The sequence below is a fragment of the Folsomia candida genome, unplaced genomic scaffold, assembly GCF_002217175.1.
Source record: "Folsomia candida strain VU population unplaced genomic scaffold, ASM221717v1 Fcan01_Sc080, whole genome shotgun sequence".
Classification (NCBI taxonomy): domain Eukaryota; kingdom Metazoa; phylum Arthropoda; class Collembola; order Entomobryomorpha; family Isotomidae; genus Folsomia; species Folsomia candida.
In genome coordinates this window covers 20070-41840 of record NW_019091272.1, presented here as the reverse complement: position 1 = coordinate 41840, position 21771 = coordinate 20070, and the positions used below count along the sequence as shown (strand labels likewise).

The window sequence follows — 21771 nt, the reverse complement described above, 5'->3', positions numbered from 1 at the left end:
TTTGACACATTTCCCCAAGCGCATATTTAAGACAATAGTTGTGTAGAAACTCATATATAGGTGCTGTATAGGCATTTAAGTTTAATGGTAGAGTGGTAGTGGAGAGAGTAGCGAATTGGGTTTGGAGTATTTCTCCTCCAGTTTTTGCATAAGGTTTCATGAATCTCACCTTGCCTCAATAATAATGAGAGTAAGTTTACATGCATGCAATTTGTAAATTCTCATTTTGCCTCTGCATCAATTAGCAATTAATAATCATAATCAAAATACTAGTAAGTAAGTAGTCATATGTACGCATAGGTTAAGAAAGAATAATAAAGTTGTTATTTATAGCTTTTAACCTAACCAACTGTGCTCGAACCATACATCTCATTTCCCATAGAAAATAATTCATAATATTGCAGCCTAAGAAACATACACATTTCACATATATCACGAATCTCTTTAATAGTACTAGCTGAAGTCAAGGCTTCCAAAAATGTCCGACCGGAATTTGATATATCATATATTTTTTCGGATACCTGCTTTCAAATTTGAATTGACCTTCATGGGGCTCTTCATTAAGGTTGGTCAAGTGAAAAAAATATAACTTGGACCATCAGCAGGAGTGTGGTGGACATACCTTTCGTCATTGGTGATGATAACTTTTCCTGTCGTGTTTTGTAGATTTTTTTGACACGAACTATGAATCTTTGATTTTTTACCTTTTTTGGTATGGGCCTACTTTTCTTTTATTTTTTTTCGTGTCGCCCAACCTCTCTACTTTAACTTGGTTTAACCTGGATTTATTCATCTTAATTTTTTTAAAAACCTGGACGACTTTTGTGGAAGCTATGTCATTAAAGTTTTTTTAGCTGTCGTTGAGCAGGTTTCGGTCTGTATCTTTTGTTTGAGTCACGGGATCTATTTGAAAGTTATTTCATTGGATTCCTCGTGCTTTTTTGTATAAGAAAAAATATTTGCAATTTTTAAATTTTCTTATTTGAAACGGCGCCACGTCAACTTTGAGTCACGCTTTCCAACAAAAATGTAAAAATGCAAAACTCGTTTTGCAAACGCTTCACTTTCCCTTCGTGCTACTTGAGAACGGGACATCCTATCAATTTGAAATTTTTACCATGCTAGGATATTTAGTTCCTTGTGCTAATAATACAGAACAAATTATTTGAATTGGTTTTTTGGCGGCGGAAATATCTCTTGTGATACACTAGTTCGGTGCAACCCAGGATCTTCCCTATATGGTCGGGGTTTCATAATTAGACACCATGTTTCTTAAATTTAAATTTTCCACTGAGTAATTCCTAATTTACCCCAGGATCGAATATTTGAAAAATCTTTTCAATTTTGAATCCATCAATAATTTTAAAAAATTCTCGAACTTGAGTTTTCAATGTATTTAACATTGCAATGTCGCCTAACAAAAATTTCTAAACTCGTATGTTTGGTCTAAATAATTTTATTGCACCGACACTTTCATTCACTCGAGATGAACCTCTGTACGAATTGTTTATTTTCGAGGTCATAGAAATCGTTAGTTGTAAATCGCATAATATATTCTGAAGCATTTTTGTATTATTATAGCCAAATGGACACAAATGGGTTTGCTTGGTTAATGAATAACTTCATATTTATGAATAAGTATGTTCAATTATATTTAATTGTACCCGAATTTTGTCAATACATTTGTATGTTTGGCAATGATATGTTGACAATATTTTCAATAACAAAAAATAGCTCTGGAACAGCTTCATGATTCAGATAAATATGTATACATCCAGAAAAGGTAAGCAACTTCCGGTTTACAAATCATCCTTTGGAACGGATCCATTAAAGTCTCCAGTTTGGACGGACATTGCCACCCCGTATCTCAACTCCATCGCAAAGTGCTCGCAGTTGTAAAACTTCAAGTTGTATTTTGGGGCACCGTGAGACTTGGCTTTATCAAAGGCATCCCTTGCGGCTTGGACGATGGCTTCGTTTGATCGTCGTACGAGTCGCTTCCCGGTAAAGGACAAATGGAAGTACATGTGATTGTTGTTGTTCACCACGGCACAAGAATCGGATCCAGCGACATGTTTGATTTTCTCCAATGCTACCACACCCTCTTTATCGGTGGAGTCCTGAAATAAGGTTAAACCCTGGTGAGATTAGCTTTCTCTAGGAGTTCCTTAACATGTCAGGTTAATTATTGTAAAGAAATTTTAGATATGACTTGATTTTTACGTTGATTTGTGATATTTACATAATTTACTTGTAAGGACTGAAATTGATACTCCCGTAGTATATACATTAATTTTGTTAACTACTTATAATATTTTAAACTGATTATATACATACATACATATATTCGGAAATTACTAAATAGTTGAACTTATATTATGGTAGGATTCAAGTTTGCATGTACAGAGGTTAAAGTCATAGACTGAATTAAAGTAAGCTGCTACACTTGTTTCATACAATTGTGCTTAAAACAGGTACATTCTTGACATACAAATAATTGAAAAATATGTATAGATAAGCAGACGAGTGGTCGCGGAAGCTGTGAGAATATTTCGCCACATTAACATTGCAGAATTAGATTATGGGAACCCCAAAAACTGTGGAGGCATTGTCCTCGTGTCCACACGATTCCGCGGCCAGCGAAGCATGCAGACGTGTTCCGACAACCAGGCAATTTGAACTACCAAAATATTTTTCACACATAAAATTTTCTAAAATCACTACCTTATTTCCAAGTATCGTGCTGTTGACCAAATACTCAAAAATTGCCATTGTATCCGCCTTGCTGCCTTGTCGTCCCTTGGCGTAGAAATGAATTACCCAGCCATCCGTTAAGCAGACGGTAAAGTGTTTCACTTCCGGATTTCTAAAAACCGCGATTAAATCACCAGGTCGGAAGGTATGCAGTAATTCGTGTACTTTTCCCCATTTATATGATTCAAAATGCGACCCTTCCAAAAATGGAACGTGAATTAAGTCCAAATGTTCTTCACCTTCACGGAGCTCAGCCTTGGAATTATTTCCACCCATAGTTTGAATTCCGGATTGGTATTCTACAAAGAATATAAGAAAATAATTATGTATTTATTTAGTTTAACACTTTTGAATAAATATGTTTATACAATATTTTCATGAGTAAAATGTCGACACGATATGGTAACAGCCTGTTACCCTGTTACTAGCATGGTAACTAATGCAAGTTCTTTTGGTAATATGCACATCGATTTGAAATTGTTTAGGTTAGACCTTTGCGTCAAAGTTTCTGAAAGTTCAAGTTTCCTGGTAACAAAATTTTCAGATAGATTAATAGTTAATACGTTTTTAAAAATTATTTCCAGGTGCTTGTACTTTCCGTGCTAAGAGTACCAATTTGGACGTCAAAAATTCTGGCACTACATGTATCTACATAGGGCAATAAAATTTAAATTTAAAAATAAAATTTTGCAAAAAAAGTGAATTTCTTAGGTTGAGAGGGTTATAACAAAGTTAAAATTGCATACCACGTCTTATTCGTGGTGCATGCATTCCACAAAATGAATACATATATTGCTCAAGAAGTAAAGTTTTTTTTACCTACATACTTATTTGTATATATAAATATATTTACTAACCTTGAAGCGTTTAAAAAATATGATAAAGGCCCAAATCACCAGGCACTTATTATCGAAACAAATATTGTAAAAATAAAAATATATTAAATATATTCTAAACTATTATACTTTTATATTATACTGATGGGAAATGTTAAATAATTGTCCATAAAGTATTTCCTACGTGTGATTTTTACAAGAGTAAAATCTTCACGCACAAAATCAAAGACATTACGGAATAAAGAAATAATCTCAGTTTTGCTAAAGCATTTAAGACTTTGTTATAAGACCTGACGAATGACAAAAACAACAAAAGTGTTATGTTGGTATTTGGATGAAAATATGTATGTAAGATTGCAAATCCTCAAACACAGTGTGAACCCATAATCACGCGTACATATATAACCGTATATAAATAAGTCTGTATGTACGTAAATTTGGTTCTTCTCAATCAGGTCAACCCATCCGTTCCATGTAAGAAGTGAGACTTCATGAGACATATAACATGCTCGTGGTAAACGCTATATGTTCATGAAAACCACTGAATCCTTGTACATATCTGAGTGTTTATTCCAGTTCTGCCAGTCAGACATAGGAACTGATCCACAAACATGAAAACCAGCGAGCAATAAATATTTTAAGACTTTCCTTTTTAATTTTTGCACACAAACCTTACACAACTTGAAATAAGGCCAAGAAGGAATTGGTGACGTGATCCTTCTTTCTTAAAATTAGAGGTTTATTACATAAAGTTTATTACTGACTTTTTTTTAGATATTTATATTAATGTGTATTTGAATTTTTTATTATAAAATTATAAATTAAAGACATATATATTTATTTTGCAGTTTAGAAGAAAATGGGGAGCTCCGAGTCCAAGTCGGAATCGAAGTCGAACTGTGATTCCAAAATTGATGCCAAGGTCAATCTTGACGTGGATGCGGCAAAAGTTGCAAAAACGTGTTCGACGGTGCTGCAGAAGCTTGCAAAGGGGGTGGTGAGAAAAAGGGTGGGGGAAATAATTAAATTTTGGTTGAATTATTAAATATTGCATTCTATGTGTATTTACTTTATTACAAAAATTTATATTTTTTCCAACTGATGCAGTACATGCCGAGCCCATTAATGTCTTTGTAATCCCATCCTCCAAATTGGACTGGTGCCAAACTACCGGAAGGAGTAGACCACCGATATTCCTGTCAAGACTGGAGGTCTGTTAAATTTTGCTTAAAAACCAAAGTGTAATGAGTAATTTACTTAGAAAGCGTCCCAATTTTGAGATCACTTGATTCCTTCCGGTGTTGCAACTTTTGATGAAATCCATCGGAAAATTGAACAAAAATAATTAAGGACCAAAAACTGAGGTGGGTTGGCAATCGTCAGCGAGGATCATACGAAGAAGAAATGTAAACTATGACCGATTAATACTATGCTTATTAAAAATTTAATCTAAACAAATTTTGGCTATTGATTTTTTTACTAAGCATATTATGGAGAGAATGTTGATTTGTGTTGTCCTTCCCCCTGTCGTAACTGTGTTTCAAGTTGTATGTATTGAACCAAGATATGTATTTAGAAGTAGGACGCTGTTTGTATTTTTTTAATATCTACTGGCGTAATAATTTTTTGACGTATTTTATTTCAAGATGATGCAGCTTAACCTATACAAACTAAAAGTTGGGGAAATTTAAATCAACCTTGAGTATTATTTTCGTCAATCCTGAGGAAGGTAGTTTTAGGAAAAGTTACCATCCTACACAACTGCTAACTAACAAATGGAAAATGAACGAGCATATTTTCATAAATTTCATAAATAAATTTATCTATCTATCTGAAATCCTAAACGTTAAAAGTTGTTGTGCGAGCGACCGTGCCAAGAAAGAAATCAATACTCAAGAATACAAATTTTTATGCACAATTTACTTTATATAAGCAATGGACTATAGCGGTAGTCACGGTTAAAGATCATGTAGATTATAATCGATTCCTGATTATAATCGGGTGAAAATTCTCCACTAGCGATTAGATTATATTTTGCAAAAAAATAATCGTCTAAATATACGATTACTTTGGATTATAATCGTCTTTTCTAAGGAATGTTGAAAGAAAAGCGGCGATGTCATGCCCGATCTACAATTTTCGTTAAATCCACGCAAAAATAACTGAGTTGCAGAATTGCAACTGATGGCCGTTTTTCGAACGTGGGTTTCAACAACTAACACATCAAGAAAACCACGGTGGGTTTCACGTTATTTTAACGTGGAAAGTAACAATAAAATAACCGTGGCATTTGCAACAAATCCACAGTAATGTTTACTTCAAAACCACGGTGGCATTCATGGTAATTTATGCAAAATATTAACGGTAGTTTTTTCGCAGTTCATTGGAAATAAAATCGCAATTTATTAACAATTTATATTATATTATTTATACTAACAATTTATTAAAGGAACAACAATTAATTTTTCATCCAATGACATCAACCAACATTTTGCTTCAACTTGGCTTACATTTACTCTAAAACTCTGATATTTTTGAAACCTGATGTATGCCTAAAATAGAACTGGAACTGGGATATTTGTACAGGTCTTCAAGCTTTTTGAATTTCTTACATACTATGACTTCACTATCTTCAATGTATTCTGATACAACAACAATAAACCCTGATTTAAACTTATAACAATTGTCATTACGGGTTAGTTTAAACGAGGTAGAAGTAGACACAGGTTGAGACAAGAGAACATTTTCTTTCTCAATTATCCTTATCACAATTATCTCAATTATCCTTATCCTTCTCCTTCCTGACTGCAGTCCGAGGTTACACGACTAATTAAACTGATATCGCTATCGCTAACATCACTTGATTCAGTCCCTGAGCTATAATTATTATTATTAATTATTATTATTATTAATTTTGACAAAACACTGTACTATTACTATGTTGTGTAGACGACGTTAGTTCTTCATGTAATTCTGCAATATTTTCACGTACTTTCTTTGAAACTATTTTTCTTATATTTCTTGCTGAAAATCCGGGTTGACACGCCATGACGATATTACACTTTTATAAAACGGAAGAAATCTTTTGCTGCTTTTTCAATTATGTTGTCCGTTGCAGCAGGATAATTTTTTCTCACACTTTCTATTTAATCAAAGAGTACATAATTACTTGTAGTAACTATTGTGTTACAATAAAATCAAATAAATATGAAATAACGAACCAATTACAACCGAGAAAATTCCCAAAGGTTTTAAAGTAATTTTTCCTCCCTTTCCAGTGTAATTTATTTGTCGAGCAAGTTCAGGGCTGACTAATTTTTTAAACGCCCTTTTCGTATTTTTCTCAACAGTATCGCCTCCTTTTATTCTTAGGTATTCAATCTGGAAGATCAGAATTATTCAGAATTGGTACAAAATTATGAAATTGAATAATTAATCAAAAAGTTCGAATCTGACCAATAAATCTCGATTTGCGTCGGCAAATTTCAGCCAATTTTCAGTCTGTTCAAGGTGTTCTCTCGTCTCCAGATGATGATGTGGAATAGATGAAAAATCAGCTTCAACTTCCCCGTCGTTCGATATTCGGATATTATGTAGGGTTGCTCTTATCTCTAGAATTTCTGCGTTTTGGCGCTCAAGAATTTTGATAATTCTTTTATTATAACCTGCGACAAAAATTACATTATTTTGGTATTAAATGTTTAACATGATAAAAACTGTAAAAACTAAGCAAAGATTTGCCTTCAATTAATTTCTTTAAATCATTTATAACTGCTGAAGCTGGCATTGGCCAAAAGCACGCCAATGTCTTCTCCTTCCAAGTTGACTACTTCTGGTAGATTTATTGAAGGAATGTTGTCGTTAATTTGAGTTGATAGTTGTACTTCAGTGCTTCCTAAGAGGATTGAAGTGAATGGTTGAAAACTTATTTTTGTTAAGCATTTATTAATAAACAAGATATTTTACCTTCATCGTTCATGGGAGGAGGTAAAACTAGAATGGAATTCTCGTCCTCGCTGCTGCTTAATGACACGTTCGGGTGCGACAATTCTCGATTATGTTTCTGCTTTCGGCCTTTCAAATGATTCTCTGACGCACTCTCAAGATTGGAAGTGTCCTCCGCAATCTTAACCTTCTCACAAGCTACTTTCCAAGTATCTGCAATTGAGATTATTTTTATTTAAATTATATAATCAATTACATTACTTTAATAATTGAACTAAATCGATGATATTCACCATATTTTCCAAGGATTTTCTGATACGTCTGTCTCCTCCAGGATGGGAGGGGATATACATTTCCCTTTTTACTGAAACTTTTCAGTTTAGAAGCTGGTGGCCACAACACGAACTTTTCCTCCTCTTCCAGCCAAATCGTGGGAGCTATTTCTACAAATTTTTCGCCGTTACAGTCAATCTGTATAATACAAAATTTATTGACTGGGAGGGATGACATTTTGGAAATAAAATTAATTGAACTGACTTTGTGAGAGAGAAAGATGGAGTGGAGGCAAAAACTTTGGATTCCGCGCATTCTCTTTGTTACCATTCCAGGTTAAATCTGCGTTGTTTTTTCGTGCCATGTTTTGGTGAATACCACGGTTGTTATTTGGTTGAAATCCACGCAACTTTTCTCGTTGAAATTTTCATGAAAAGTTGCGTGAATTTTACTGTTATTTTTATGTAGCAGAATGGTTTGAAGAGTTAACAGTAATTTTTCATACTGTGGAATCACGTTAAAATAACAAATATTTTGCCACCGTTATTTGTTTCAAGTTGCTACCATTTTGCTACCACTTTGCAACAAAAATTGTAGATCGGGTGACTACATATTTTTGTTGTTGCCAAAAATAAATCAGTTATGTAATTGATCGGGAGAGATGATCTGTCCACTCACAGTTCCGGATTATAATCGTAATCGATTATAATCTACATGATCTTTAACTAAGACTACCGCTTATATTTATTTATGCAGAATCTATTAGACATACATAATTATTTGTTTTTGGGAAGGAAGTGCTTGAATATTTTTATTTGGATTGATCTCTGTCGTTTTCACCATTAAACGTTTCAAAAGAATTTACGTCCATTTGGTGACAGACGGTTATCCTACAGTCTTACAGACTTCCAAGTGCGAAGTTAAATCATACCGAGTTGAATCATAAATATTTTAATTATATTTTTACTACTTTACATGTTATCTAAATACCTACCAAATTTAGTTAATTATTGTGCCTAATAATAGCCTAATTTTGAGGTAGCTAAGGATTAAGTAAGGACTATGTAACTAATCCTAAGTTCAAGTTAATCAGTATATATATATCAAATAAGAAAATGTGTGGACTAGTTATGCGTATTTACATACTCAATTGCTAAACGTAGTACCTTGTAAAAAACTCTACATTTATAGTAAATATGTAACACTTGATTTCCAAAGAAAAATAACGGCTTCAAAATAACTGCAACAATTCTTTGACGAATTTCCCCTATAAAAACTAGACTTGATGAGGAAATGGTTCCTCCACAGAGAATGAATAGTGTCAAGATTGCTCCATCAAGCGCAAGTGATCCTTTATCCTGCTCCTTTCTAACAGGTTTTCGACGTAAATTTTTCTGGTGTATTTCTTCCAATTGCAGTCGTCGATATATTCCACTCTCTACAACACCCTCGAAGAAGTACGGTACGTTGGACCAACCCGGCTGCACAATTAACCATCGATAACTACGTGTAGCAAAGGTTTCTTTCCCTTTATAGAACCTTTTTGCGCTATAATACTTAGAAAGGAAAGCCAGTTCTGCGCCAATTATATCTGAAGTTGAAATAAAGACTGACTTCCTGCACTGTAATAATTCAGTTTCTACATTTCTTTGTAACTTTACGAATGTCTCGTTAGGATTTGAGTAGTTAAAACCTTTGGAATGATGAGTGTAAATTGGATCAAATAAATTTAGCACTTGCAGATCCATAGCTTGGGCCCAATAATGCGCACCAACAGATGCCACAGAATACCTCAATCCTACTATTTGAGTCAAAACAGAATCTACTAAGTACTCTAAAAATTCAGGAATGTTGGGGTACCCTGAGTCATATAGTGTAGGAAGGGACAGTAAGTGGAAACATTTTGTTGAAGCCAATGGGTTTTCAAATTCGCCATAGTCTATATGCCCTCTCCATCTATGGGAATAGGGTAGAAAAGTTGTTGGCATTTACATTAATATTCTAATATACCAAGCAATTCGATCATATCCATATTTTGGTAGGGTTTCTCCCGGCCTAATCAACATGGATGGGGGTCTAACCATATTATCCCACATCGGCTTGTATATCTTCAATGCATCGGCCTTTGTTAGTCTCTCACAAAGTAGGTTGTCAAATAAGGTAAGCCGAGATGATTCCCGCGGAGCGTTAAGGTCAGATATCATTATTCCATTGTAGCAATTGGTAAGAATGACTGACATTAAACACCAGAAGCCAAGAACTAGACGAATAAATGAATGTCGTTCAATTTTACTAGGTAGGTAGCCACATTCTTCTAAAATGGTGGCAAGAACAAACAGCCAAAAACATGGTGATGTGTTAGGGATTTCAACATAGTGTGCATGGGCTTTCGTAGTCACAATAATTGCTATTACCGAAATTAGTATTGATAGCCATAAATATTTTTTAAAGGGTGTAACATAAAATTTAAAAGTAATGTATTCCTCCCGATAACAGGTTACGAATTCAAAAACACGATCATGAGTTGTTACGACTAGTGCTGTATCAAAATGTGTTCCGCTGCTGTAGTCATCAACCAGTCTGGCGTCGTGTTTGCCGCAAGGCTTAAAAACAATTGTTTCGTTTGCTTTATTGAAAACTATCCCTAGAATAATTTGCTGCGGTGGCTTATAAATCTTCAGGTCGAACGGATTATTATGATTTTCTCGCAATGTATCAAACTCCAAGTAAGCTTTGCTAGAACTGGTATCGTGTCGATAGCACCATTCAGTTGTCCGTATCGCGTAACCCTTAGTAAGTTGAAAAACACTGTATCTGTTGAGATTCAAACGTTTATCCAAATCTAATAACAACGCCCGTTTTAGATGATATTCCAGATTGGCTTCATTTGTTCCATTTTCGAACCAGAAGCAAACTTTGAGTTTATTCCTGATTGAAATGAAGAGAACACTGAATGTAAAATATCTACCAGCCCAAAAATAAAACCGATCGTATTTGTCTCCCACAGTTTTCGGAGCAAGAAACGTCATCACGGAATTTCTACATCTAATAAGTATGGGATATTTACCAAAACCCTCTCCAGAGAAAAAACGTAAGTGCCCATCATGCGCTGTTTGGAACCATTCCTCCAATTTTTTCGTCCATTCACGTTCCCTCGGGTTCAGAGAAAACGGTGAAATAAAAATAACGAATTTACAATGCAAAGCTGATCGTGATTTGAATATGTCTATCAGAAAGCGCACAGCTCTACGCGAGTTGTCACTTTTTTCTACGATCTTCACAGGAATTTTGATATTGAACCAGTCTATGCTTCTCTTGGGCGCAATGTGTATTATTTGAACATCACATAACACCAGATTCTTCAACAAGACGTTAAATACGGGCAGTACCTGGGTCCCATTAGATGTGCGGAGGAATCTTGAAAAACACAGAAGTACTAGAAGGCTCATAAAATGGGTGGAAAGTTTTGTTATCTTATTGAATTGTAGAAATATCATAAGGAACTAATCAATTGGACCATGACAAGTATGTAAATATATGGGCATGCAGCAATGTTAGGAAATAATTATTGAGGCAGTTAAGTTGCTCATCCACTGTAATGTTTCCCAAATAATTTCCTTTTATAAACCTAAAACACATCTAACAAACCTACACAAATAAACCTTCCAACCATAAAATATGGTGTGTACGTAATACTAACCTAAATATGTGTACAATTCTTAATAAATACTTGGCGTATTTTTAGCGTATTTTACATACTACTACAAATATGTATTGGTTACCCTAGTAAAGAATTGGATGGCATATTGACTGGATAAAATTGAAAAGTTTGGTTTGGAGAAATTTCTTTACATATACCTCCGTTGTGACTTTACTGAACGGGTCGATATACATAAAACCTATTTTTTTACATGAAGTGAAAACTAGACGCGTAATGCATGTACATATCCAACTAAATTTTTTTTTACTTAAGTACGTTACAACCATCTCTGCAAATCAATATATTTAGGTCCCATTTGCTAAAATATTTAAAATTTATGTAAACCCTTTAGACCTCACATGTCACAGCAGGTTGGACTACCGAACGGAATACATATTTTCAACCTGTTTGAGCATTAATTTATCATCTTATGGACAAATACTGAGATAAGTATTTACTCCCAATTTACAAAAATAGCGTCGTTCGTGAAAGTCCACCGACAAGTTTTAATTAGTAAAGTACGATTATATACCTTTTAGCCTGTGTACCTATACAAATTCGTGGCGTGTGTAGACCAAACTTCTTACAAACGATGGCATTATTTATCTAACGTGCCTTACATCGATCTCTCTTAGGACATGTTATTTTACAATGCCCTTTCTTCAAAATTTTTACGCCATAAACAAATCCAGAAACAAGTACAGCAAAAATTATAGATTTTAAAAGCCTCCTGACAATATCACAGTTTAACTAACTCTCTGTAGGAAAATTTTTTAACCCAAGACAGGGCTTATTAGCCTACTTTGTCCGACTGTCTGTGTGTCTGTCTGTTAGTCTATCCAGGCGATAACTTGAAATTTGGCACATAGCTTAAAGAAATAAGCTAAATAATAGGAATTATGCAGTGATGCAAAATTAAATGTCATATGGACAACATAGCAACACAACAAAGGAATATGAACATAAATGCAAATATTTACAATTGGATAATGCGTGGTATTTGATAGATCACTCAATTACTCAAATAAATTAACTATTAAATAAACAATGTCCTAAAAACGGGAAATCTTAGTTAGTATTGTGTGCGATGACAAGAAATGCACTTTCGGGATGTATGTACAGTTGCATCGTCTCTATGCGAACTTTGCCTGTAAACAGACAAATTGTTGTAATATAATCATTATAACTTTTGTGGCAATTAAACCTTACAATTGATGAAAACTACGAAAACAGTTAGGAGTTTATGAAACCGACTGGAATTGGGCATGGTTGTGGCAATTTTGTAAGTAACTTTTTTCCATGATTTTTAGGTTAGGATTTTTTTAAGGTTAGGGACTTGAAATGTTCGACTCCTCTGTAGTCAGCTTTTTTTAAGATCACAGATTGTAAAATTACACTGAAACTCTTCGAATACATTACTTTACTCGTGAAAATAAAATTATCCATTTTATAAGTATGTAGTTAATGGCGATCGATGGAAATGTTCGGTCTAAAAATTCATTTCGTGTTATCACACACAACCCTCATTATTATGTATTTCCCGTTTTTGAGGACCTTGTTTATTTCCTTGCTTCATCCTAAATATTATCATATACCATCCTAAATAAATAATCAAGCTATTAAATGAGCTCTAAATATTATTAATCTCTCATGTAGACTTTCGCATATCACTGAACAGATTACGAAACCCATTCAATTTTGATCAACGTACGTATGTATGTAACTGTAACAAACAATACACCTCCGTATACGTACATACGTATGTGTACCAAACTTATAAGTAACAAATGTATTTGCTTACAGCAGACAAGATAAATGCACGTACATAAATACAGAGGGAAATATTTTCAACCTTGCACACGACACCATTTCCCAAATTCTCGTCTCCCTTCTCATGAGGTGGTAATGGGACAAATGTAAAAATCTCATGAGAAGGACAGAGAGAGAAACCATGAGATCCAGTCAATTCCCGTGTTGCACGCTCCCCTAATTCTACATATCTTAATGTACGGATGGCACAGAATTAAACGTATGTAGATTATACTTATTGGACATTTCTTGCAAATGTCTGGATCTTGATGGCATATAAACACATACAACTCATGAGGGCTTGTATCATGGTATTTGCACACTTTGTCCAAATGTTCAGTAGCAACTTGGCATCCAACTTGTACGTATTAATCAAGCTTTTTTTATCTTCAAAAATTTATTTCTAATAAGGAATAATATAAGTACACTGAAATATAAATTGGTAAGCTATTATATAAATACGGGTATTCAGAAAATTATAAATATCTGCACATGAAAATAGTGTTATTCCACAACCTATATAAATTAACACTGTTTGTACACTCACAGAAATTGGGTGAGGATTATCACCAGAAATTAGACGTATATGACTCTATCGCCATGGTGATAAAATTATTAACGATTGGTAATAAATTTGAAACCAACTGGTTGTCAATGTAACCAAATTGGTTTCAGTTATAACCAATCTGGTTGTAATGGCAACCAACCGGTGGTATATTTATCACCATCGCGGTAGAGTCGTACGCCCTACAAATCTTATCTGTGAGTGTAGTTTCCTTTGATTTGTACGTATCTTGCAAAAATTTTAAGCCACACATTTTATTTTTTATTCAATGGAAGATACTTATAGACTTAAATTTAATATAGCTACGTAATTATTATAACTAATAATTTTCATAATTAATTTTTGTCCGTATTTTTTTCCTAGTTCATGAACATGGCGAGCAGAACCGTAGTAGGAGTCGTGGGTGGAATAGACGAAGTTCCCGTCTTGCGTTTGAGACTCCATCAAACCGCCGCTACCATTGGGCAACTTCCGGGTGCTGCCCATCGTTCCCAAGCTCGTCAAGGGTTCGTCTCTAGGTTCATGGCCATGTTTGAGAAGGAAAAGTCTAACGCCAATCTGGAGGTTGGGACTGGTGACGATGTTGTTCGCAGAAATCAGGCAAAAATAGACCAGATCTTTGACCGCATGCAGAAAAAACTCGATGAGCAGAGACAAGTGGCGAAAGATGAGTTGACCACACTGAGCCCTGAGGAACAGGAAGATGTCGTCACGTTCTGGTCGTCGGTTGGAGGATTTTTTACGGATTTGATGAACTGGTTGAAAAATATGTTTCAGAATGTGATGGAAAAAATTCGACAAGGCTGGCGACTGATTAAGGACTTGATTCCTAATTTGGCACGTTTTAAGTATGTGCCAAATTTCAAGTCCATCGGATAAGTTTGAAGAGAGTTACCGCAAGTCGGACGGACAGACGGAGGGACATCACGGGTACATAAGCCCTGGGTCGGGCTAAAAACATCATAAAAAACTGACGAAGCAAATTTTTATCCACAAGGCCACGGGATTCTGAATGTGGAAACGGTGGACATGGCCATATGAAAACGATTGGCAGACAGTTTGGCGAAAACCATTTTGGCGAAAAAAAAATTAGCCAAATTGGCACAAAAACCCATTAAAGTACCGAATGGCGAAATTTGTTTCATATTAAGCGAAAAATAGATTTCGCATTTATTCATGTCAAAGTTCTTAAAATATATCAATAAATTCATGTAAAATCATTTAATAATTCAGACTTACAGTAATTATACCTTATCATCCGGAACGCTTTTCATAAGCTTAGATAACCAAATATAAAAATTCGCAGGACTAGATCGAGTCCTATACTTACTCATTACCTCCCGAACAAACTGTTTTCATTTCCTATATTTTTTCTTTTGTAACTTTGGCAGAACATTTCCTATATCTATTTTATGAACAATATTCTCATTAGCGTTTTGCTCCGGCTGTAGACAATACATAAACTTGCAAATGGGTGGTTTAAGAACCTTAATTCTTTTATGAAACTTATTATGCCAACCCTCAACAAAATTAGAAGTGCGTGGAATTCCTGCCTTAGAATGTTCATGCACGTTCCACAAAGCGATTGGAAAATTGTTGGTTTACATGTAGTAACTATATGTATATTCTCAAAGTATTCTACAAGATAGCTTGCAATGGACCATGGTCCACTGGCCACAAGTGGTCCATGGATTCACCTCTTGAGGTGGTCCATCGATGGACCATGGACTATACATGTAGATAAAATAATGAAAAGATTAAGATTTTTATGACAGGACATGCCGTTTACATATTCGTCATTTTCGCCAAATGTTACGAAAAACAAATTATGTCAAAAATACAGTGAAATTTTCGAATTTCTTCTTTCGCCAAAAGTGATTTTTTTGGCGAAAATGTTACGCCAAAAGAGTTTTCGCCAAACTGTCCGGCTGCCATGAAAACAACGGGTAAAGTGGACTTTCTTGAATCAACAGGCTTTCCCTTCTATTTTTGAGGTTCTCAACCGTTCCATACGGGGTATATACCGCTTCCGTCTTATTTAATTTACAGGTATATGATTGCATATTCTAGTTTTCTACTAATCCCCCACGAAATTGGGGGATCAATTTTGTTATATTAAATTTAAAAATACTGAGGCGTAGTGAGACAGGACTACTGGGAATTAGAAAATACATTCGGATTAGTCCACTCTAATTTTGTGCTAGAATCGAATGTTTCTAAATCTAATACTCTGCAAGGGCTTAACTTTCTCATTCGTGGCTGAACCGATTTTTATGCAAATGTTGGTGAAACGAAATTATTGTTTTCCTGATAATGAATCGTTAGTTGATGTTCATGCAGTGTTGGAAATATGTAAAATTTAAAAAAATCATATCACAGGCTACCCATCTGACATCAAGTTGGAAATGTCGAATGCGGTGCACCCACTGCAGTGAGTCGGAGTGGCAGAGCGTTGAGAGCCGAGCTACCCTTAATTGGGCGTCACAGGTTCGATCCCTGCTAGTGCTTTGACTTGCGAGCATTCATTTTGCACACCCGTGTGAATGCGGTAATTGCGGCTCGGTGGGTGTCGTTGGTATGGATGACCGTGGCTCTGGGGGTGCCTCCCCACTACCCGTCCTTGCCCAGCCAACTTCCGGTACGACAATCTACTTAGGAGAAATGCTACGATGAACTCACCAAATAGTTATAGTGAGGGATAGTAGGCGTCATGGGACTTAAACCAGTTTCAGCAGAAATGCGAGAAAAACTGCTTCCCATTTACGTAAAAGGTTGACACATCACAAAAGGGTTTAAAGTGCTCGTTTTCTCGTAACACTATAAGCAACTCATTTTTTATTTACTACTGCTGAGAAATGACGATTCTGCAGGACATTGTCGTCAACCGTTTTCATAAGAAAGGTGTCTATGTACGTGTACGAGATATAACGTATATATGTATGATACGTATAATGGTATGTACCTATATCCTAAATATATACGCCAATGCCCCCACGGTTGCAATAGTTATCAACATACTTAACCTTGGAGCACGAATGTGCACACACATGCCTTCATTTGCGTCAGAATATTTTTCAATTCACTTAAGGAAAATCTACAGGATCTCAGCAGGACATATTTTCCTTGCACCTGAACACGAAGCTCGAGACTACAGGTTTCTTAATTATTTATCTTGCGTGCAAAATATTGTATTCACCGCCGGATTGCCAGCATCATTTTACTGTTGTCGGCCTTCCCGTAATGTGAAAGTTTTCGTTGAGCTGGATTAGCTTTAAAACTGAGGTAGTAATTATAGATTTCTCAAGGTTGGACTTTTGAATAATTACTCGTGAGCAAACTATTGGGCCAGAAGTAAATTTGTATTCAGTTTTAGACAATTTCTTTCATTATGACGTTGTGGTTTCCTTCAACAGTTCTCAGTTAAACAAAAAATATCTTAATCTATAACTATGAGTTCAAAATTGTTCACAGAAAAAAATCTTTTGCTACCCTATATTTTTGTACAATACGGTTTCCTAAAAACAGCAATCTGTTTTTCCTTCTCGTATCCAAACATATTTTCCCAATGCATTCTTCATTTCATTCTCCCAGAGACGAATGATTTCGGTAGCGGATTTTACTTAGAATGGAATGAATTTGAAGAGATACGTTCCAACAATTATACGTCTGACACTCCTGTAGTTATTAATTCTCCGTCTTATTGGATAAATGGTAGTGGACTAATAAGAATTGACTCACCTAGTTTAGATACGTTATTTATAAAGTATGACTTCTCCCGAAAATATTCTGACTGTGTAACAACCATAATCCAAAGTAAATGGGAACAATTATCCGAAATTTTGGCAAGGTTTTCATATCTTGTAAGGGATTCCGAATATATATTTATTAAAGTTCAGAGCTGGCATAGGACATATGCTTTAGAAGTTATAGCTCACTGGACAACAATAATTTCTAAAATTTTACTTTTTACTAAAGCCACTAAGATCTCTATGTTTTGTTTCTACTGTGATGGGTACCACGTACCAATAAAGTTACCCGAGTCCATAATTGTACCAAATAAAAAATATTTGGATAAGATTTGGTTTGAACACTATGCAAATTTTCAAGGGAAAACAATCGTCAAGAGTACGGTACTTGAAGAGTCAACAATGTCAGCATTGCAGCAGAAATATTCTAAATGCAACCCCATTTCTAGAAAATTAGGTGTCCAGTTGGATTCATCTAGTTGCGTACATCTAGCTGTCGGAATAAAGTACAATTATACCAGTCAGATATCGCGAAGTTACAAAAGGATGTTCGAACTACCTAATAATATTTACTTTACAAACAATTTTTTAGTATTCCAGGCACAGCAGGTGGCCTCTTTGGGTATAAGGGGATCCATCTTGCTGCATGGAGCAACGTACGAAAGATTTCAAATGGCAACCGTCGCCTCTTATAGGGTGCCGATGAGATTTGAAACCCTGCTAATGCCTATTGACAAGGAAACTTGGGTTTTCTCTGGCATTAGTCTATTTTTAGTAAATTGTACCTTTGTCGCTTTCACTTTCAGAGGTAAAAAAGTAGAATTCCGATTAAAATTCATGAAATCCTTGCTGACAAATCTAACTGGAAAGCTCTTTTGGACAACCTCAGCTCTTATGGGGCACGTTGAGAATGGTTGCGTTGAATTTAGAAATTACGCAAGACAGCTTTCATTTTGGCTAATCACCTGGCAGCTTTTCTCATTTTTTCTTGGGTTGGTTTACTCTGGTGGCCTCTACTCCTTCCTGGCAGCTGTATGTCCGCCAACCTTACCGACAACTTTGAATGGAATTTTGACCGAGAGAATTCCAATTTATTCTACACATGTAGTAAGGTCAACTAGTGGATATGAATCCGGTGTTGAGGCTGGGGTAAGAAATGTGTTAATTGACGGAGACCTCTCCAAATTGAGGAAAAAGGAATTATCCAAACTTGCCAGTACGACTAAAGTTTTGGAAATAAATCCAATTGATGCTGCCAAATCTATTTGTCAAGGGGAAAGGATTTCTTCGTCACATGGTATGGGTAACTACTTGGTGGATCCTACTGTATATGTGATGTCGGACTTTGAAGAAAGGTTGGATTCTTTTCTGGCTTCGGTAAGCATATTTCGAAAGACAGCTTATATTCGGAAAATTGAGGAAATTACGGCTCTATCTGAACAAGTGGTTTGGAGTGGTGACAAGTCTTTCATAATTTTGTTGTATGAAAACATATTAAAGCGATTAGAACATAGTGGAATTTACAACAAGTGGTTGAAGGGTGTGAGGACGGGAACGTTTTTATGGATTGCGGAAAATATCGTGACTGCACGAGATTTTAAAATGTTACTTGCTAAAGCAATGTTTGGTTTAACGAGAGAAATTGTTTTTGTTGAAAATGAAACTGTGTCAATTGAATCAGTGCGTTATGCTTTTGCATTCTGTGGTATGATAGCATTTGCAGCCCTGGCTATTTTGATTATAGAGATTTGCACGGTTAGGAAAAGTAGCGCTGAATTTCGATACGATCTTGATATGTGTGTATCATTTAAATGTGGAGTGTATTACTCGTGTGCATGCGTGAAAAGTTGAAAATATTTGGTTGCTGATATTTTTGTGTCATTTTTACAATAACTCTTAAATATAATAATAATAATGATATAATAATAATAAGAATTTACTAGGATCAGTGGGAAATCCTCAATCGTATCATAGTCTATTTTACACCAACATTTTATAATCACATAATTTTATCACAATAATACGTTGAATTCAATCAATTAACAAATAATAACTTATTTGAACGATGGCCGCACCCCTATTCGCCAAATGAGCTAATACTTTGCATCAGCAAAACATCAAGTGCAAGTTCACGAAAGCGTTAAAAAATTCAACATCACCCAAACAATCTGCCTTGTCTTCCTTTTCCTGACTGCCACAATATATCTGCCACGATGGAGTGATCCAGACACACCGACTTCCCCGTTCCCAACCCCGCCGTCAGGAAATTGTCAATTATGGACGTCATGCCCCCCACCAGCGTGACCACCAGGCAACCAAAACCCAGCCAGATCCCATGAAGAACGAACCCTTTCTTCTGCCTATGCAGCCCTACATCTCAACAGAACAGTTACACTATTTCTCACTTTACACAAAATTATACAACCACCCCGTAGTCATTTACTTTTATGTAGAATGAATAACTAGTCTGTATCTAGAAAATATTTTGGAAATGTGCATCCGTCTGGAACACTTTAGTATAATTCAAAATCCCTCTAATAATTGTATCGTCATGGGCCCGAAGCTGCCTCAGTGACGACCAAATAAATTATTATCTTATCTAATAACTACGCTTACATATTTAGAAGGATGTATATATATCCGCTGGAAAATGGAAAATTGGAAAATGTGGTTGCAGACAGTTCAGGGAATTAAGTCATTATAAATTATCTCAAAGGAAACGTAGGTACATATGGAAATGGGAAAACAGATGTGAAATAAATAAACGAACTCGTTGACGGGTTTGACATTATTGCGAATAAATTGTCGAGCGTCATCAATTTCCTGGAATTAGAGATATTACTTCTTTTCTAGCATAATTAAATGTGTAGCATGAAATTCATTTGAGTTAAAATAAATAACTTATTATTAATGTGTTCCATGAAAGTTGAGATAATAAATAATTGATCAAAATTGTTAGCAAATAAATCCATGAACTTTTCGTTTACTTGGTACCGTTCATTGCAATTTACTAACCTCAATTAATAACTCACAGTTATATAAGTAAATTGTCAGTTACTGATTAGTTAGTAGAACTTTTTATTGATTGTATAAGTGCTTGTAATATGTATGTATATAGTTAGATATTTTTTTATAATTAGTGGGTTGGATAGGATTTATGATTCATATTTATTTGCATAAATAGTTTATTAAATAGTTTTGACAGTATCTTATAGTAAATTATCTGAGAACACGTATTTATTTACATATGTATGTCCTATGGAAGAGGCGAACTAACAATGCATGTATGTAGTTGTAGTAATTTAGTTACATATATCCGCGTGTAATGTGTGAATATGCAAGTGATACTTAAGTATAAATACACCATCAGCATTACCGACTATTGATGTAACTGTAAATATGCAGTTGTGCAATTACATATTTTCTAGAAAGTGAGTCGCTGGTTACACGGGGAGTTAGCACGGAAGTATCAAGAATGCGCCATAAGTTTAAAACCTATTTATCAAGGTTAGTGACACTGTTTGATGTAGGCAAAAATTTTGAATAACCAACGCCGTCCCGCGGTCCGTAAAATTGGAGCCAAATTTTACTTTCAGCGCATAGCAGGATAAAATATGTCGTCTCAGAATACCCCTGCTGATACGAATACGAATGATACGATACCCCTGCTGATACGAATGATATAGATATAGTGCAGTCACCCCCATTAGGGGAAATATGAGAAATCCAGGCATCGGGATTTCCTCTCGGAGATTGATACAGACGTACATACCAAGAATTTGGATAGATGGCGCACAAAGCAATAGAGCAGGGACAACTCGTCCCATCAGAGCTGAGTTGAAAGATTTTTCCAGGATTTGAATTTTCCGGTATGCCAAAATACAAGGTGCTACATCTTGCCCTATCAGGGTTGCCTGAATATCTCTTTAAAACAAAATTGTTTAGTTCATTGGATTTTCAAAATATCTTAATAAATATGTAACAGAATTAGTTACGGTTACCCTTTCAGTGCTTCGAGATACTTCAGAAGACATACAATTCCGGCAAAGAAGACGTATAGAAGCAGAGATGCCGCGGATGTGACGGTATGCAAAAGTATCCAAGATTCGAAAACATGAATCCCAAGTTCAAATATTACTTGCA

General features: G+C 35.2%; 3 protein-coding genes across 11 annotated transcripts; 1 reads left to right on the top strand and 2 right to left on the bottom strand.

Moving 5' to 3' along the window:
* Window positions 1–1627: 1627 nt before the first annotated feature.
* Window positions 1628–4159, bottom strand: LOC110862918 (phospholipase A and acyltransferase 3). 4 transcript variants are annotated; one of them, XM_035845962.1, is made up of 4 exons: window positions 4022–4159; window positions 2994–3053; window positions 2725–2866; window positions 1628–2120 (listed from the first exon to the last, which is right to left on the bottom strand). In XM_035845962.1, exons 3-4 carry the CDS (start codon window positions 2770–2772, stop codon window positions 1800–1802), a joined length of 369 nt encoding a protein of 122 aa, XP_035701855.1. In that variant the 5' UTR covers window positions 2773–2866; window positions 2994–3053; window positions 4022–4159; the 3' UTR covers window positions 1628–1799. The 4 variants fall into 4 exon arrangements, with proteins under 4 accessions (XP_035701855.1, XP_021967822.1, XP_035701854.1 ...); XM_022112130.2 differs by lacking the exon at window positions 4022–4159 and adding an exon at window positions 3612–3932; XM_035845961.1 differs by having other exon boundaries at window positions 2725–3053.
* Window positions 4160–5973: 1814 nt separating this feature from the next.
* LOC118433730 lies at window positions 5974–13029 on the bottom strand. 4 transcript variants are annotated; one of them, XM_035845960.1, is made up of 5 exons: window positions 7557–13029; window positions 7047–7485; window positions 6812–6971; window positions 6528–6732; window positions 5974–6467 (listed from the first exon to the last, which is right to left on the bottom strand). In XM_035845960.1, the coding sequence occupies exon 1, from the start codon at window positions 11303–11305 to the stop codon at window positions 9797–9799; it is 1509 nt and encodes a 502-aa protein (XP_035701853.1). In that variant the 5' UTR covers window positions 11306–13029; the 3' UTR covers window positions 5974–6467; window positions 6528–6732; window positions 6812–6971; window positions 7047–7485; window positions 7557–9796. The 4 variants fall into 4 exon arrangements, with proteins under 4 accessions (XP_035701853.1, XP_035701851.1, XP_035701852.1 ...); XM_035845958.1 differs by having other exon boundaries at window positions 5974–6732; window positions 7557–7748; window positions 7829–13029; XM_035845959.1 differs by having other exon boundaries at window positions 5974–6732; window positions 7557–8006; window positions 8073–13029.
* LOC118433729 lies at window positions 10796–20543 on the top strand. 3 transcript variants are annotated; one of them, XM_035845955.1, is made up of 3 exons: window positions 10796–10899; window positions 14246–14905; window positions 15856–20543. In XM_035845955.1, the coding sequence occupies exon 3, from the start codon at window positions 17332–17334 to the stop codon at window positions 19477–19479; it is 2148 nt and encodes a 715-aa protein (XP_035701848.1). In that variant the 5' UTR covers window positions 10796–10899; window positions 14246–14905; window positions 15856–17331; the 3' UTR covers window positions 19480–20543. The 3 variants fall into 3 exon arrangements, with proteins under 3 accessions (XP_035701848.1, XP_035701847.1, XP_035701849.1); XM_035845954.1 differs by lacking the exon at window positions 10796–10899 and adding an exon at window positions 13166–13759; XM_035845956.1 differs by lacking the exons at window positions 10796–10899; window positions 15856–20543 and adding an exon at window positions 13170–13759 and having other exon boundaries at window positions 14246–15110.
* The last annotated feature ends 1228 nt before the right edge of the window (window positions 20544–21771 follow it).